The sequence below is a fragment of the Ovis canadensis genome, chromosome 26, assembly GCF_042477335.2.
Source record: "Ovis canadensis isolate MfBH-ARS-UI-01 breed Bighorn chromosome 26, ARS-UI_OviCan_v2, whole genome shotgun sequence".
Taxonomy (NCBI): Eukaryota; Metazoa; Chordata; class Mammalia; order Artiodactyla; family Bovidae; genus Ovis; species Ovis canadensis.
This window is the reverse complement of record NC_091270.1, coordinates 52,022,145-52,040,874: the sequence shown is the minus strand read 5'-3', so window position 1 is coordinate 52,040,874 and position 18,730 is coordinate 52,022,145. Positions and strand designations below refer to the sequence as shown.

General features: G+C 44.8%; 1 protein-coding gene across 5 annotated transcripts; it reads right to left on the bottom strand.

The window, feature by feature from the left end:
- Positions 1 to 796: 796 nt before the first annotated feature.
- Positions 797 to 17,806, bottom strand: GOLGA7 (golgin A7). Of its 5 annotated transcripts, none has more exons than XM_069572918.1 (6): positions 17,535 to 17,806; positions 17,072 to 17,204; positions 11,910 to 12,062; positions 5,831 to 5,932; positions 4,582 to 4,644; positions 797 to 2,177 (listed from the first exon to the last, which is right to left on the bottom strand). In XM_069572918.1, exons 2-5 carry the CDS (start codon positions 17,180 to 17,182, stop codon positions 4,597 to 4,599), a joined length of 414 nt encoding a protein of 137 aa, XP_069429019.1. In that variant the 5' UTR covers positions 17,183 to 17,204; positions 17,535 to 17,806; the 3' UTR covers positions 797 to 2,177; positions 4,582 to 4,596. The 5 variants fall into 5 exon arrangements, with proteins under 5 accessions (XP_069429019.1, XP_069429018.1, XP_069429020.1 ...); XM_069572917.1 differs by having other exon boundaries at positions 17,421 to 17,568; XM_069572919.1 differs by having other exon boundaries at positions 17,472 to 17,543.
- Between the last annotated feature and the right edge of the window lie 924 nt (positions 17,807 to 18,730).

The window sequence follows — 18,730 nt, the reverse complement described above, 5'->3', positions numbered from 1 at the left end:
CTACCAGGGAAGCCCCAGGGAGTTTACGAGTCACTATTAAGCCAAACGCCTTACTAATCAAGATGTAGTAAAGCAACCGTTAATGACCTCTCCTCTTACATGGCGTGCATTTATGTACAAGGATACGAGTGCCAAGTACAGTATATGTAGCAGTGTTGTGGAATGCTGGGTCAGGGATGGATGCGAGGGGAAAGAGAAACCAGCCCTGCTCTCAGGGACCTGAGGGGCTGGGTGGGGTGGCAAGGGGAAGGGGAGGTAAGTATGAAGACCAAACATGGCACAAAGACTCCAGCTTCCTTTATGAGATTGAAACGAGCAACAAGGCCTGTGCTACTTGACAAGTGTTGACTTATCTAGGAACCAAGGCCAAATGGAATATGGAAGGAATTTAAGTTGGAATATAGACTCTATTTTATAAGCTGTTACTCTCTGCAAATGCACTTCATAAAAAAAAAAAAACACACACACACACACAACAGAGACATCAGATGATCTAAGATTGTCATGATACTGTGATACTTTTCCCCTAATGAAACATTCCAATCTCTTATTTAATTGAATACATTTTGACTATTGGGGACTATTTCTCGGTTTGGAGCCCTGTCACTAATGTATCTTCATTTAAGAGATACAGCATGTAAAAAGCTGCTGAGTGTGACAAACTGTATGAACGTCAGATGTTTAAAAATACTAAGCTGCACTGAACCAGGGGTTCTCGCAGTATTGTCTATCTGCCAAATGTAATATCGTATCATTTACACTTCATCAAATCACACCAAATATGACACAGAGACAATTTGTTTAAGAAAAGATTTACTAATGTGTTAATATTTCAGCAAAGTTATTGCAACGGGTTGAAAAGGCAGACAGACACACTATTATAGGCTGTTATAAAGTAACAAGTTATACAATTAAAATATTACATAGAACTATGGGATTTACTGAATAACTAACAGACTCATAAAAGAAATTAAATCTGAAAGGTTAAATCCAGTATTAGCACCTACAACATCTCTGAAAGTAAAACTTTTAACTGTTTCATTCTCTCCTAATACATGTCTTATCCTTCTCCCAAAAACAGTGCTCTCAAACCCCAAAGGTGAAGGGTATGGGAAGTCCCAATGCTAAGAACATACAGCCAAAAAAAGAACTCCAAACAGTGACTCAGGACTTGACAGTTTTAGCTGGAAATCACTTATCTTACTGAACTTGAACCAATCATACATGTTTCTGTGCACGGAATACTGTATATGATAAAGTCTATGAACCATAAGGACTGCCAGCAGGGAGAGTTAAAAATTAGCAATATACAGTATTATTCCTATCAAATTTTTCCTCTTAAGTTACATTTATAACAAAACTATAATTAAAATATTTATTACACTTGCTCGTTACACATTCAGGGACACAGCAGGGACATCTGAGTTTGATGGTTTAGCATCCACTTTATTGTGCTTACTCATTCTTATAAGAACAAGCGACACAGACCACGTCTGCCCAATGCTCGAGGTGATGTGGTACCAACAGAATTCTGAAAAAACCCAAACCTGGAAAATGCATTAAACACTGCTTTAATTAGGAAACTGATATAATAAAACAAGAAAAATAATACACTATTTTTCCAATGAGCTTCGGTTTGGGGAATTAAACAGCAGAACTAGACCTTTAAGCTCTGAGTCACAGCAAAACTGGTAGTTCTCTGAAATCTGGGAGATGCGTTAGCAAAACCAGACACAGCCCACCCTTCACCAAAATCCTGGAGAAAAGCATTTCATGAATTTGGGGGGAGTAAGACTGAACACTGGCTAGGATACAACATGCTGAAGCCCAAGGAATGATGAGAACCACTGGTACTGGCAGCAGGTGAGAAATAAACTGCTGGGCTGACCAACTGCATATTTGTTTAATGGCTTTGAATGAACAAAGTGAAACGCTTCATGGCATTTTCTCTGAAACTGATCAAAATATTGCAGAGTCCTACACGATTTGGAGACACAAAGTGGATGCTGAGCGACTAGAGGTCACTCCAGGTGCGGAATTTTAGAAAGTCAGTCCTTGGAGTGAATGGCACCGTGGCTCTGGCAGCAGATACGAAGGAATGATGCTCTGGAGAGGAGGTAGGGGGACGCTCTGCGGTCGGCCGGTGGACAGGTGAGGGTCCCAGCTGGACTTGGGATCTGTAGTTAGAGGGAGAAGCAAAGGCTTAGAAAGCGACACTGACTGACCTCCCAAGAGCAGCTGCTGTGACCTCCCCACGTGTGGGCTACACTCCATTAACCCAGGCTCCGGCTACTGAGATGCCCAGATCTGTCTCATCTGCCGAAGGGGGTCCATGGTTTGAGGGTCCAGAGATCCAAGCCTGTATGTTTGCATCTCTGACCAACCATGTCTCGAGAGGCAGCACAGAACAGGGGTGCGCGGCCAATCCAGGCCTGGCTGCCTCCTGCCGACCTGCCGGTTTGGGGCCCTGGACAAATAACTGAAATTCTCCGGGCCTTGGTCCCCTCTTCTGAAAAACAGGGACACTGCCACAGACCCCAGAGGGTGCTGTGAATGATGCGGGCACGCAGGAGGTGCCCACAAGCGCTGGGTGTTTTTATTATCACTTATTTATCGTGATAGGTTAGTGCTACATTCTGTTTTTTAAGTAAAGAAGACGATCTTAATCTTAAGAGAGAAAACAACCATCAGTTTGTTGAATAATAAAGGTATCAAAAAAATTATAACTTTTTAAAAAGGAGTAAAATATAACACTCTTTTAAAAAAATAAAGGCCACCTCCATGATTTGTGTGCTCTTAAGTCATTAATTTTAATTCCCATATAATGCGTCAAGCTGCAGACACCACGTACGCTTAAGAAAAATGACAGAACTGAATTCATTATTCTTCAAGAGTTTTCCCCTTTCCTCTAAGACCTCAGCCCACACAGGATCCCAGGTCTGAGGAACACACAGCTCTGAAAACTAAATTACACTGAACGAAAATATTTGCATTCATGAAATTACCACAAGTTCCTAACGTAAATCTCATTTCAAAACTTCGCTGTTGTTGAATATTGATAGATTCCTCTCTGGTGTGCGATTGCTCCAAGTCCCGCGCCACCTCAGGAAAACAGTGCGTTAGAGCAACAGGAGCTGCAAAGTGTGTCATGACAAACGGCTTGTGCCAAGGCAGCGCAGCTGCAACTGATCAAACCAACGCGTCCCAGCGGCCCGCCACAAAAACCACACTTAGGGCTCCTGGCTGCTCCTCTGAGAAGTACCAGTTTGCAAAGCGCACGTGAGAAAGTGTGTGAACAGGTAACACTATGTGCTCCAAAACAAAGTCTCAGTAAAGAATAAAACACACGGCAGAGGGTGTCATTATTTAGGTCTGTCTTGTAAGAACTCAGGGGACACATTCCCTAGCGCTCAGAGAAGACAGCTATGTATTAATAGCATTCAACAAATGGAACAGACAAGATGTTATTTTTAAAAGGTACTAGAAAAGAAATGAAGGGGAAAAGCATTTAGAATAATGCGATGGACTCTTTTTTCTCCACATCTCTGCTGCTGCATGTACTTATAGGAAGTACGGTGAAAAGACAAGGCTTTATGGTCAATCAGACTCGGGTTCGTAACCCTGGACTATTAGCTGTGTGACCTGGAGATCATCACTTAATCTCTTCCTATCTTGGTTTGCTTATCTGTAAAGTGGGGGGAATACTGGGCAGGATTCTTGTGAGAACTGGAAACAGTCTGTGTAACACCTAGCACACAGCCATGCCCTCAGAACAGCAGCGAATATCATTGCTGTTGCCCTGGGGAGGAGGCTGTCTGCTCTGGCTGAATCTGTTTCTGAGCGGCCTCCTGCGAGTCAGGGACAGCTGCCTGCGGACGCGGTCAGGAAAGCTCAGCGGTAGAATTACTACTGGGAGGTGGAGCGCAGGACGGAAACGGGCAGAAATTGGCCCTTTTTTCTGGTCACTTAGAAGGTGCGCTGGCTTCCAGGTGATTCTTCCTCCACATTCCCACCAGCATTCAGCAATTTGCTGCTCAGTTGTTCATCGTCATTATGTGGATACGTGAGAACATGAACATTCTAAAGCGCGTGAACATTTATGTATGGTTCTACCCACTAGAGGTAAGGTTTCTTTTAAAGGGCTATGAAGCCACTTAAATACATCAAATATTTAGACTCTCCCTATTCTGAAACGTTTCTTTGGTTATTAAAGCCATCTGTCATGGCTTTAATGACAGGGAAATCTGTCAGGGGAAAAAATGTCAGGGAAATCTTCTGACCTGATTTTTATGTGTAAGACCCATCTATTAAAATGTCCAGGATAGTTTTGAAATATTAAAATAAGACCCCCCCCAACCCCCCAAAACAAAGTAATAACAAAACGAGGCTGAAAACAACAAAGGGGGAAGAAAAAATATCAGGGTTAAACTATCACTTGGGTTAACAGAATTTGGGTTAATGACACATTTTAAATATCAAGTCAGTACAGACAGTATGCCAGTATTTATGATGCAGACGAGAAAATTCATGCACCCTACAAAATTACAAAAATGGCACATAATCATACAATTTCACATTTACCTTTAATTCTATGGTTTATCTTCCACTGCTCATACCTCTGTCTTCATAAATGGTAATTTCAATCTAAACAGCATGACTGTTAAGAAAACACACTGGAAAACACAACACAGGAAAAGGGACTACGGAGAGAAGATGGGTATGATCTGTGCGGACTTCTCTTTACTTACTTTAAAAAAAAATTCTTTTGGCTGCACCTTGTGGGATAGCTCAGTTCCCTACACAAGATTGAACCTGGACCCACCAGCTGGAAGCTCGGAGTCTTAACTGTCGGACTGCTAGCAAAGTCCCCCTTGCCTTTACTTATCTTAAATTATTATTTAAGCAATTAAAATTATTATTATTTGCTTTACTTGTTTCAAAACATTAAAAATTTCTCCTGCTTAACACAGTGTTTGCCACACCCTGCTGAAAAATTCAAGAAATGTCATTGCTTGTGGTATACCACAGAGTTCCTCTCCAAATATTATTTATTTTTTAAAAGAAGAAAAGAATGTGAAAAAGGATACTTTATTGCAGAACTAAGGGGCGCTCTTCACTGAGCATCCATAGTGAGGTAATGACGTCAGGGGTGCAAAACACCCTGAAATTGTATGCAAACTTTTTCTTGTGAGAGAGCTCACGACGTCTAAAAGTTTAAGAAACACTGATACAAGTATAATAAAGCCGTTGAGATTATTATCAGCCGGAAGGCCTGGGATTATCTGCCCTAGGTTTTAAAAAAAATTTATTTATCCAGTTATTTATTTTACTTGTTATCAAGCTAAATTATTATTTTTTTGTAATTTTATTTACCAAATTACCAAAATAAACTTCGTGATTTTGTCAACTGCCTCTAAAATATACACGGTTATGTCAAAGGTAATGAAATGATACATCTGGCAGCTGTAACTGATTTCAACAAGTCAGATGAACCCACGGAGCTGCGATTTATTTGGACGACGAGCTCTCCGCGCACTGAGTTCATGCATTTCAAAGGGGCCTTTGGTGTAGCCTCCGCAGCTGAGATGCATGACTCACCCCACTCCATTATTACTACAAGATGCTGCACAGCCACCAAGACAGCGGCAGCCCCAACACTACACGCTCCAGAGACCAGCACGCCACCCGGGAAGGAGTTGTGCTGGAAGGAGGGAGTGCCTTCCAGCAGCAGAGCCCAGGGCAGGTTCGGGAACGGAGGGAAATCCTCTCTGGCCAGGGCTGACGGCCATAATCAAATATTTAGACCTTATGATCTGGACTGAAAAGATACAACTCGCAGTCCTCTCTCGATGGGATCTGTCAGGAGGAGGCCTTGTGGGGCGTAGATCTTCTCATTCTGCTCTTGAATGTATTTGGAGACTTTCTTCAGGACCTGACCAAAGAGAAACAACACAGCTCTCTTACCAACTTCATCAGATTTTCTTTTTGAGTATTCAGCTGAACTTCAAAATATTCAGGCGGTGGAATTAGTTTTCAAAGCAAGAAATAGGTGTTCACGTGGAGGGACAGCTCTGACTCTGTGGCTCATGCCCTGGGTCCCCAACACCCGCCCCCTAACCCCAGTTCTGAGCACGTCCATACAGCCTAAGTCCAAACAGAGATGCAGCCAGGTGGCGGCATGAGAGCCACGCCCCTTCCTCCCGTCCCTTCCCTCCATCCTGGATACGGAGAAATTTAGAGGTGACCACATACACGTTACGTGCCTTCCCCTTCCCTACTCAGGAAATGTGCAACATGTGACCTCCTCTGATATCAGGAACAGCTTCTGGCTTTCCCCTGGACACTCAGGAGATGCTTCTCAGGACTTCTCTGCAATCCAGTGGCCAGGACCTCAGGTCACTGCTGAGGGCCCATTTGCATGCCTGATAGGGAAACTAAGATCCTACAAACTGTGAGGCATGCCCCCCACCCTCCACCCCAATAAAGAAAGAAAGAACTGCTTTCTCCACTGTACATTTTCATCAATTTAAAGTCATAATACAAAGCGGGCCTATAACGAAGGGAGTCCAGTACATTTAAAACTGAGAAATCTGTTTCCTTCACCAGGCACGTTTGTGCTGGCTGCCATGGAGGTCTGGTGACCAGTGTTCTCCATCATCTCCTGCCTGCATGGGAGGCTGCTCTGCAGCCTGCTCCTGAGTCCTAGATGGGAACCTCGATTTATAAGTTTAGTATTAAGGTTGTAAAAGTCAAAGCAAACATAGACAAAAACCAGATAGGATAAAAAGGAACTTCTGGAAATTGCCAAGTCTTAAGCTTTAATAAGGGCAATTCTGAGACAGATAACCTAGAAGAAAATAAATCTTAATAGTGATACACAAAATCAAAGAGTCACATGTTTTATTTCAGATTCAAGGTCATTATAATCCTTTGCTGGCTCTAATCTTCAAAGACGCTTTGATCCAATTCTTTAATTACTGTATGTTTCCTTAAATTCACACTAGCAGAATATGATAAAGTCACAGATAAATGTGATCACAACATAAAGGGAAAAAAAGAACTGTATGAAAATAAAGCTGGAAAGGAAGAAATCTGATTTAAGTATGGGTCTATAATGTACCAGAACAAACCAACATATTAGAATGATAAAACGTAGCTGCGTTGGCATAAACTGATTTAGAATTTAAAACTCTATGCTGCTTGTATAATGGATTTTCTCACTGAAGGACAATAAACAGTCTATTCAGGTTACATCTCTGGGGAATAATAAAATCTCATGTTTTACGTTTTTTAAAAAAGAGCATGATATTATTAAAAGAGTCATCTGCAGGGTTATGAAGTAATGTAAGAATACTATTTCTAAAGAAAAGACTTTTTCACCTTATTACCTAAAGTACATATGTCATTCTCCTATTTTCAACTCTCAAAGAATTTGAGCAGTGCCTGGTCTTTATGAGCAAAAAAAAAAATCTCAGTCACTCTCTTTCCACCAGCATTTGTCAATCATGCTGCTGCTGCTGCTAAGTCACTGTGCGACCCCACAGACAGCAGCCCACCAGGCTCCCCATCCCTGGATTCTCCAGGCAAGAACACTGTCAATCATGCTAAAAAGAGGGGAAGCAAGTCACTCATGATGGTGCCCAATTCAGGATTCTCCCTCTTCGCTCCAATTTCCTTCTGTGCTCACCTGCCAGAGCTCGAAACAGGACAGCCAGGCTCCCCTCACCCCGTCCATTTACACTGGGCAGACATTGAGAAACCAGCCTGCATGGCTGGTTTCAAAGAAAGGATTCCTTCACATAGCTCTCCTCCCCTCCTTGAGTGCAGGTTATTAGCAAAGACACAGCCATGCTTTATTTGATTCAAGCAGAACTCTGTCGTGCAAGGCTTTTGTTTAAACTTTGGTAACACTCATGGACACTTGGGTTTCAGTTCAGAAAGAAGACAGTTTTCCTTGGGCGCCAGCTGCAAATCCTCCCACAGCACTGCAGTGAAGGCGGCACCATGCTAACCCAGATGTGTTGTTAGCAACAGACAGCTCACGGACGTGAGTCAACGCGTACCTCACTCCTGCCAGGACAGAGCACCGTTCTCACCCTCAAGGAACTTTGTGTTGACATTTTATTCATACTTCACTATTTTTAGTGAATCGTTGTTAAAACAAACTATAATACCAACAAAATTATCTGTTATCCTCAAACCCGCAATAAAAACCTCAGTTTGTATAGTATTTACAAAGTTAAACACTCAGACCTCAGGAAAGGCTATTGTCCTCTTTGAGAATAAGCCTCTCAAAGCCCTTGAGGAAAGATAACCGAAGTGGGGTTGAGTGAGAGGCCCAGGGGCTTAGTGTTTCCAGAAAGATCTGAGTTCTCTGACTGCGCTCTTTTCACATCACAGCCCATGGGCAGCAGGGACGTCTCTGGTGGACGAACACAGCAACTGCTCCTGAAAGAAGAACGTTCCACAGGCCCATTTGTTCCCTGATTATAATGGGCAGCAATGGAGGGGAATAACACTGAAGCCTTTATCTTCATTGTAAATCAATAAATAGCACATTATAGAAAAAAAAAAAAGCACGATTGTTCTAGTGGGTTTTAAAAGGCCTATTTACAATCTCAAAAAATTTAACCCACAGGACAAAGTGTAAGTGTCACTATGCGTGGCTTACTGTTTGTAGACTGGAAGTTTTAGTGTTTAACACAATAAAGACTAAATGACTCAATTTTGTCCCTTCATAAAGGAGAAAATAATAGCACAGGAATTCCTAAGGGGCAAACTGGAGAGAGGGAGTGGCTGAGCACTCTAACATTTTTATCATCTTATCAAAAATACAAATACACATTTACAATGTTTCCTTTTAAAAGTACATGGAGATTATATCTTTATTATGACCATTCCAGTTATGTACTTTGCATGATCTAGTTAATTCATGTCCAAATTTCTTATATAAAATCACATTTATAAAATGTGCCATAAATTTGGGTTTCTTGACTAATTTTATTGGGTCTTTATTTGCTTTATAATACTTACTCTGTAAAAGAGACTTTAATTAGACTTGTAAAGTAATACCTTATATGTTATTTATGAACTCAAGTCCATTATTTTCTGATATAATTTGAGACGTGCCTTCTGAAATTAATAATCAAAATAATCAAATACTAATCAAAAAAGACTTTAATTAAGAGTTGCTAAATGTTTTAGTAGGTGAAGAAACCAGCAGCTGCTAAAAAAAGATGACTTATACACTTATACACTCAAGGTAAAAAAAAACCTGTACATGTAAGTGCACACATATCTGATTAAAACATATATATACACACACACACTAACTCGATTTTTAAGTCTATCTTAAGAAAACTTTATTTAGCACCTGCCATATGTAAGGCAATTTATTAATTCAAAGATCCATTATATTTCTTTTTTGGATTTACCTTTTTTGTTTTTTTAAACAAACGTGTCCTAATCACTGATATACAGCAAAGTGATTCAGTTGCACATGTACCTACGTTCTCTTTCATATTCTGTTCCAGGATGGTTTCTTTCCTATGTCTCCTCATCTGCATCTGCTAACACCCATCCCCACTCCTTGGTAACTACCAATCTAAGACCCGCTTACAACTGAGAACTCAGATTTGGAGAGATGAACTTGTCCATGACTCATAACTAGGAAATGACCTGGCTGGCACCCAGTGATCAGTCTCTCTATAACTGATGCCAGAGGCAGGTATCTGTATCTATTTTAGCAAAGACACATGAAAAAATAAGTTGATTAAAATTTCATCAACAAATTTAAAAACTACAGTGAAATAACAATTCAAGCATGCAATATTCCATGAGGCGTGAATAAAACACTCTGGAGGACATATTTCTGCCTTAAATTGGCTATATTACACGTCTTCTACGGCCACGTGGCATGAGTATCTTACCTGCACAGGCCCAGCCCTCCCCACCCACCCCCTCCTGTGGTCAGTGGCTCCCTAGCGTGCCTCCTCCTCCACCACCTCGCCCCTTGAATCCGCTCACCTCCTGCCGTCCCTGCCGCTCCCTCCCCGCCCAGGCTCTCCTCCTCTCCTGCCCGGACTTCTACGAAGCGTCTTACTTGCGCTTTTATACCTTTCTTCCCCAGAGCCAAGAAATCTGTTTAAAATGAAAATCGGATCCTGCCACTCTCCTGCTTGAAAAGCTTCAGTGTTCCTCCCCTGCATGGAAATAAAATCTAAGCCTCTCTCCACGGAGCACACACTCCATGGGGCAGAACGCAGGTCCCCTCACCTCTCCTGTCACCTCTGCCCTCTCCTCCTCTGCACAGGGGGCCCACGCTCTGCACATCCTCCTCCAGCCTTCTGAAAGGCCCCAGGCTCCCCATCTTTCACGTGGCAGCTGAACGCTAGCACCCCAGAGACCCTTTCTGACCATCCCATCTAAATTAGTCTCTCTGGTTCTGGTCTATCCTCGGGAAGTTTGGTTTTTTCTAAGGCATTTATCACAACTTACAATTCTGTGGGTTTTGTTCCTTAGTATCAGTTTTTACCAGACTTATAAACTCCACAACGTCAGTAACCACGTCTGCCCATTCAGTTATATCCTCTGCACAGTGCTTAGCACATAGTAGGTGTTCAATAAAATTAATCGAATGGATCCCGTGTCCCTTCACTCACGAAATGTATCACTAAAGAGGAGCTGCTAAGACAGAACAGACTGAAAGTGGATACGGATCCTCTGTGACTTCTGATGCCGAACATTAAGCAGGAAAGAAAGTGTGTGACGAGGAGAAGGGCATAAACTGCCTGTGTCGCTCTTTAAATGCTTACCAGGGGACTCACACCAGGATGGTAAGGAAGAACACGGTGGCACGTTCAGCCAATGGCTCAAAACGCTGGAGCCACACCTGTGTCCGCTCTCCACCACATGGAGTACAAGACAGCCTCCAGGAGACTTTGGCCAGTGGGGTGCCTCCTATGCCCAAGGCCTCGTGCTAGGCATCAAGAGGGACACACTGTCCTTGATCACAAGAAAAACACATACTTGATGGGCAAGTAAGACAGGAATATAAATGCTACATTCCTCAGCAAAGAGCGCTTAAGTACCAGAAAACAGATTCCAGTAAAGCGCTGTGGGGACAGAGGGGAGAGAAGGAATCCAATCAGAAGAGAGGGTGAAAAGTCAGCTGAGAGCAGGACTGAAGGACTGAGGCCATTCGGACATGGAAAGGGCATCTCAGGGGGAGGAAGGCTTCTCAAAGGGTGCACCTGGCTAAAAGATAAAGTGAGGACGGGGGAGACAGGGCTGGGGGAGGCGAGCTGGGGGAGGGCTTGCGACAGCCCCTCACGCTGCAGGAGAGGCATGGCTGTGTTTCACGACACAGCAGCTGTTTGGAAATGGAAGAGAAAGGCAGGAAAGAGGCTCTGTGGCTGCGGTATTGGTCTAGGAGAGACGTCACAAGGGCATAAATCAGGGGGAGGCAGAGGGTGTCATAAAGTTAATGAATGGGCAATTGGAAGACAGCTCGGTCTGACTACTGATACAATTTCGCTCTTCTCGACCCCCACCTGAAGATGCTGGGCGAAAAAGACAGGGTGCCGCTGAGCCAACTGGGGAATGGGAGGCTTGACTTTCGGACCCCTGAGTTGAGGAGCCAGCATCTTTGTCTCCAGTGGACAGTTCAGAGGGGAGACAAGGACTCAGGTGGGAGGAGGAGATGGAGGGTACAAATTTGGGGAAATAAAAACTCAGCACTCTTCTGCGTGTCTGGTCATAGAGACAACAATAAAATCTGAATTATTATTATTATAAAAGGCCCTTTAAATTTTATAGCAAGCGTCACCATGTAAACATAACCTGTAACAAACCCAACTTTTTTTTTTTTTAATGCTTGTAAAAGATTCGGAAAACACGGGCAGGCTAACCTTCTCATAATGAGTTTCCATGCACAAGAAGATGGTGTACGCTGTTAGACAAGCCAGGCAGCCTTCCAGATATGACTGGCCCCCAAGCTTCTCGGCCTCGGCATAAAGGTTATTTAGGGTCCGTACTGTTTCTTCAAATTGCTGCCGATCAATCTGTACAGAGAAAAGAATTTTAAAATCAGTTTTGAAAAAAAAAAAAAAAGATGACCACGTCACTCCTGCTTGCGATCCCTAATTAGGTCACCGTCTTGTCAACATTTTATCTGTTGGCAAACAAATTTTTAGGTGATTCAAACTGGATCTAAGTTGCTGAAACTGGTCAGTGCTTGTTTTGTTTCATCTTTCTTTTGGACACTGTGTTATGTCCAGGCTGAAAAGGGTGTCGCCCGATCCTCTGTGCTGAATCACAAGTAACTTAATTAAAGAACACAGTCCTTCCGGCCCCGCATTCTCCCACACTCACATTTACAGAGCTCGTACCTTCGGGTATCACCACAGGCAGGCCTTGGAGAGAGATGAGTAAGACACTGACTTGTCCTCACGGCATTCACAGTCATGAGTGTAACAGACACGTAACAGTGAAAACACAAGAAGCCGACTGAACAGTGCAACTGAGGCGTGCGTGAAGAGCGTGGGGCGCCCGAGGAGGGGCGGCACGCTGCCTTACCTGGAAAGGGCAGGCGACCTTAAATCGAGGTCGCTAAATGCTGGCAGCGACTGAGGCCCAAAAAGGGAGTAAGGACTCTGCCTGCAGATCAACAGGGGCAAACTCTGTATGCTTTCCCATCTCTTTTACAGTGACTACTTGGTTACTAAGAGCTCACACTGGACAAGGCAAAACCTCCCACTACCGCGGGGCTCTTCTTACCAGGGGCGCCTATGACCTTTTTCTAGTCAGTGACGCCATCACCTAACACGTGTGCTAACACGACCAACGTATCTGCTTTTCTCTAATCACCCGCTTTCACTTTCTTCTTCCAGTATCCCTTTCCTTCCTTCCTTCCTTAACAGTACTTTGTCAATTTCAAATCTCCATGGGAATTTCAAGGCCCAAGCTAGAGCATCTCACCCAATTCTATCATTCTCAGGAGGTAACAGAGCCCAACCTATCAGTCCTTATCCTCAGCCTGCTCTCACACTGTACCCCCCTTATTCCTAAAACCAATACCCACTTACATATTAATTCTTTCCTTTATGAAGGCTTTACACAGCAACAGACTCAGAAAGAAACTCCAAGAACCTTAATATACACTTTGAGACAGAACATTTCCAAATTTCCAAAATTATGCTCCAAGAACATAATTCTTTCTTAACAGATTATCAACCTTAAGCTATTAAAAAAACCTTTAGGTAAGAGGCAGCTGCCTTGTCCTTCACGTGGAAAATGGTGAAGATTCAATGAGCCAAAGGCATGAAAACCTTAGTGGCAGTGACTCAACCTGCCTTTTAAGAGGAGCTACTTTAAATTTCCCAGAACAGCAGTGTTTCTAAAGGGGGCTGGGAAAGTGGGGACAGAGCTGGGAGCCAGGGCCCCCACTTGAAGATGTGCTGTGTCACTAACGGTCACCTGGGCAACCTGTCACCATTCCCAGAACACACTTAGAGGAGACCTGCTCAGTGAACAAGTGTTGATGGTAAATTGTTATCTCTACCTGGTTCTGTCAAAGTTAAGGTCTTCTGTTTATTCATCAGTAAAACCATGAAAGTCCAAATAATTACAAACACTCGCACTTGGATTTATCTACAGTGTTATGATCTGAAAAAGAAACTTCTCTGAATTATTTATGTTTCTTTGGATAGAATGATTAAAAACTAGGTGTTCCAACCCAGAAACTTTTTTTTTTTAGCCACACCAGGTGGTCTATGTGATCTCAGTTTCCGGACCAGGGACTGAACCTGCGTCCCCTGCCTTGGAAGTGCTGAGTCTTAACCACCAGACTGCCAGGAAGTCCCCAACCCAGAAATATTTGATTTCTTTCTGATTTGGAATTACAGATCCAACCAGAAACACTAATTCTTAAAAGTTATTCCACGACTGCAATGCTTTACAGGATGGAAGCAAGTCATAAACCATTAAAAAAATTTTTTTTAAATCCAAAGTGAAGATTAAAAAAAAAATAGTTTAATTAAAAAAAAAAAGATGGGAGTTCCTTGGCAGTCCAGTGGTTAGGTTTTGGCACTTTCACTGCCGAGGGCCCCAGTTCAATCCCTGGTCAGGGAACTAAGATCCTGCATGCCGTGCAGCACAGCCAAAAAAAAAAGAGTATCTTAGAAAGGTTTAAAAAAAGCATGACAGGCAGCAGTAAAGGCAAGGACACACAAAACTAAGGGCTCTGCAGGGCAACCGCCGGCCTTGCTTCCATGCCCTGCAGGCTTTATGAAGCACGGCTGTCAGCGAGCCCCTTTGGGTGCCTGGACACCGACACAGCAGCTATCCTGACATCTGGAGGTTTGTCAAGTTAGAGCTATTTGGACCAATAAACAGTGGCGGTCTAAATGGAAATAGGAGTCAGGCTCATCTCCCAGAATTTTTGTTTCATGTTGAACTACCTGCCGAAAGCATCAGGCTGAAGCTTATCAAAGGTAATGAGTCAAAGGTAATTTCTACTGACCGGCTGTAGAGACACAGTTTTAAAGGGATGCAGGGAACAAATGCCTCAATTATAGCTCACTCAATTCTCTTTCTGCCCACACCAAGGGTTCCTAAGATGTCCGTATGCTGGCTAAAGTTAAGAATCAAGCTTTAAAGAAAAGTCCCGGCGACAAAGAGCTTACACATCAAAGTATTATGTTCTCAGAGGCAGTGAGAAAGTAAACTTGTTAACACACAGAACTTGTTCTTACTCCCAAATTAAAGGGTACAAATGTGTGTGTGTTTAATGCTTTAAAGTCATACAAAACAGCTGGATGTTTATTTCTCCCTCTATTACATTGCCAAGTACAACGTTCTCACAAAGGGAAACTCAGCCTCAGTGGCAGCGCAATCAGTACAATTTCTAGGTTAAGCAGTAGAGAAACAAAGTAAGAAACCTTTCAATTTTCCATCAAACAAAGCAAGGAAAATTTAAACCTGTAATTTAAATTTAATCTCAACACACTTAAAAAAAACTCAAAGCTTTCCCAAACAGTTTCAAGTATAAGCTAGTGTTTTAACACAAACATTTAAAAAGAAAAAAAAAAAACTTCAAGGGTAGCTCAGCTGATAAAGAATCTGCCTGTAATGCAGGAGATCTCGGTTCAATTCCTGGATCGGAAAGATCCCCTGGAGAAGGGATAGGCTACCCACTCCAGTATTCTTGGGATTCCCTAGTGGCTCAGATGAATCTGCCACTATGAATGTGGGAGACCTGGGTTCAATCCCTGGGTTGGGAAGAGTCTCTGGAGAAGGAAATGGTAACCCACACCAGTATTCTTGCCTGGAGAATCCCCATGGACAGAGAAGCCTGGCGGGTTATAGTCCATGGGGTCGCAAAGAGTCTGACTGAGCGACTAAGCACACACACACATAGTACTAAGAATCACAAGTGGTGCTGGGCTACACGAAGTCAGAGAAACGAAAGGACTCCAGAATTTGCCAAGAGCAACTTCCTATAGCCATCCATGGAGTACTGTAACTGCACTGTTTCTGTATTCAGACTATAAAATAAAGGTTCCACCACACACAGAGTTGAAGGCTCATGTCTGATTCTGCATAAATAGACTTGGCTCAATTATGAGCTGGAAGTTTGACTTTTAAATCCTTTAAACAAAGCATCAAGTGACATCCAAATGAGTGTGGGGCAAAAGAGCTGTTTACATTCTGATCCGAAAGCACATAAACAGTATTAAGTCAGTTTCCCTAAGAGACTTAAAAGTGAAACATTTGATCTATTTCATATAAGTACTAAAAAAGCCTGTCAACTGTAATGCTAAATTATTTTAAAAACCACATTCAGTAGCTCTAGCCAACAGGCAACTTGCTCAATTTCTATCTTCTCAAACCACCATGGAGGTGTCCATCTAGTGCCAGGCTGAGTTATCTCATAACTTGGCGACAACAAACTGCAACAATTACAGGATATTGCACAAACAAACTAATCTAGGAATCATCTTTATAAGGTGTGCTGGGGCCTTAATTTGCATTTAAAGAAACACACTTGGGCCACTAACCTGCTGAGGGTTCGAAATCAAGCCAAAGCGCACTGTCATTGATCTTGTTGATTCTCCCGCCTTGGCAATCAGGTAGAACGACCTACCACCCCATGAGCTAATTTTAAATGACTGCTGCATATCGCTCCAGCACATACTCATCGACACCTACCCACTCCATGGCCAGCACTTCACAGCTCCACACCCAAGCCCAATCACCCCTGACTCCCTCACCCTCTTGTCAAAGAGAAAAGAACCGCAAAACCTGCTCCCATCTAACCAGAAGCTGACCTCTGAGCAGGAAACAGGTTCACCTTACAAACCTCAAGACCAGTCTGTCTTTGGATGTGTGAACACACTTAGGCACAAGAAAACACATACATAGTCTCACTTCGCTGCACCTTTACAGTAAGATCCAATGACCATTATTATTCTTTTTATTAAGTCTGAAGAAAGGAGAAACACCCCTTCCTGCGCGCAAGACCTCCCAAAGGACCCACATTCTGATGACAGTTCTGGCCCACAGGCCAACAAAAGTCGGCTCCCAGCGATAACAGCAAAAGAAACCAGTTGAGGGCCTCCTTCTGAGATTATTTCCGTGTCCAGACCCATGCACTACTCTGTGTTTCTCAAGGTTCGGAGAAGGCCTGTCTGCGGTGCCCAGCACAAGCGGCCGGACGCCCGTCACTCGAATGATGGTGATCTCCTTTGCGTGGTGAGGTTGGAGAATGCAGCTTACACAACACGCCGAGGTGGGTGGCCTGGAGGGTCAGGAATCAAGCGCCTCATCACTGTGGTCACTAACCCGGGGTGGGGTGGGGAGGACGGCAGCGTACCGATTCCGGCCCTGGCCATCGTCAGGTCACCCGGTCCGGCGCTTGGCCTCATTCCTCCTGCTCCCGACGCCGGGTCTTGCTTACCAGACCCGTCCTGGCACAGCCCTGGCCCAGGCCCCTGCTGTGCCCGGCCCCTCCCAGACGCGCACCCTGCCGCCGCCCCGGCCGAGCGCAGGTGCGGGGAGCCCGGCTGCGTACCCGGTTCTCCAGCTCCGCGGGGAACTTGGTCTGGAACTGGCAGCGGGTGCCACTGCTGTAGTCTCGCTGAATGAAGACCTTCCCGGACACCGGCGCCTGCTGCGGCCTCATGGCGAGGACAGGACGGGCCGCGCTGCGGGTTCGGGGGACACCAATCACGGTCATACCCCCGGCCTGGACCCAGGACTCCGGCCCGCCAGCCCCACAGATCCGCCCAGCGCCCAGAGCGGCCCAAGGCCTCCCGGCCCCACTCCCCTTCACCCATGCTGGCACCACGGCCCTTCAGCTCCCTCCCCGGCCCAGACCCCGCGCCCCCCCCACAGCCCGGTTCGGCCCGGGAAACACGAACCCGCCTCCTCTGCCCTCCAGCTGCTGTCGCAACGCCTACGCCTCCACTTACGTCCTGCCGCAAAAGGCCTCTTCCCCGCGCTCCACCTCCCCGCCCCTCTGCTCGAACACTTACCTCAAGTCTAGGGCCCACCCTCTCCTCCGGCCGTAAAGCGATCCTGTCGAGACTGCGCGCTACTTTGCGGGGACGCGCTGTGGGCGGGGCCCGGGCGGACTCCGCCCCCCGCCCTGCCCGTAGGAGTCCGGCTGGAAGGAAGAGGCAGGGCGGGGCTGCGGGGCGGGTCCGGGGGCGGGTCCTCAGGCCCGGGGGGCGGGGCTGTGGGCCCTAGCAGACTGAGCTCACCAGGGGGTACTTGGCCTAAAGGCTGGGGATTTCAGCCCTGTGTCATTTCCCTGCTGTGTCATTTCCTCTTTTGTCGTGCGGACAGAGTTTCTAATCACTGACTGAAAGGTTTTATTTTCGCTTTTGATTGAACTCTCAGTTTACACGTGAGAAACCACTCAACCGTACAAAACAAACTGCTCACCCGCATCCCCTCCTCCAGCTTTCCTGGAGGTGTTGTCTTTTCCTTTCACCCCAAAGATTTTTACCTAGTACCCCAGCCTCTGCCCCTCAGGTGACCTGAGAGGCTTGTGTGGGCCCTTGGCGCCCTCCCCCAGCTCAGCATACCTTTGCAAGGCAACCACAGAAGGCCCTGGTGTGCCTGGCTGATACACTATTCCGCCTTATCCTCTGTTTTGCTTTCTCAGGTTTCAGTTACCGCCTCTCCCCTCAGTCAACCTCAGTCTGAAAAGATGAAATGGAAGTTTCCAGAAATAAACAATTCATGTTTTAAACTGTGTGCCTATTCAGTTCTGTCGTTCAGTCCTGTCCAACTCTTTGCAACCCCATGGAATGCAATATGCCAGGCTTCCCTGTCCATCACCAACTCTCAGAGCTCGTTCACATGCATGTCTATCAAGTCGGAGATATCATCCAACCATCTCATCCTCTGTCATCCCCTTCTCCTCCCGCCCTCAATCTTTCCCAGCATCAGGATCTTTTCCAATGAGTCAGTTCCTCACATCAGGTGGCCAGAGTACTGGAGTTTCAGCTTCAGCATCTGTCCTTCCAATGAATATTCAGGACTGATTTCCTTTAGGGTGGACTGGTTGGATCTCCTTGCAGTCCAAGAGACTCTCAAGAGTCTTCTCCAGCACCACAGTTCAAAAGCATCAATTCTTCAGTACTCAGCTTTCTTTATAGTCCAACTCTCACATTCATACATGACTACTGTAAAAACCATAACTTTGATTCAGTTCAGTTCAGTT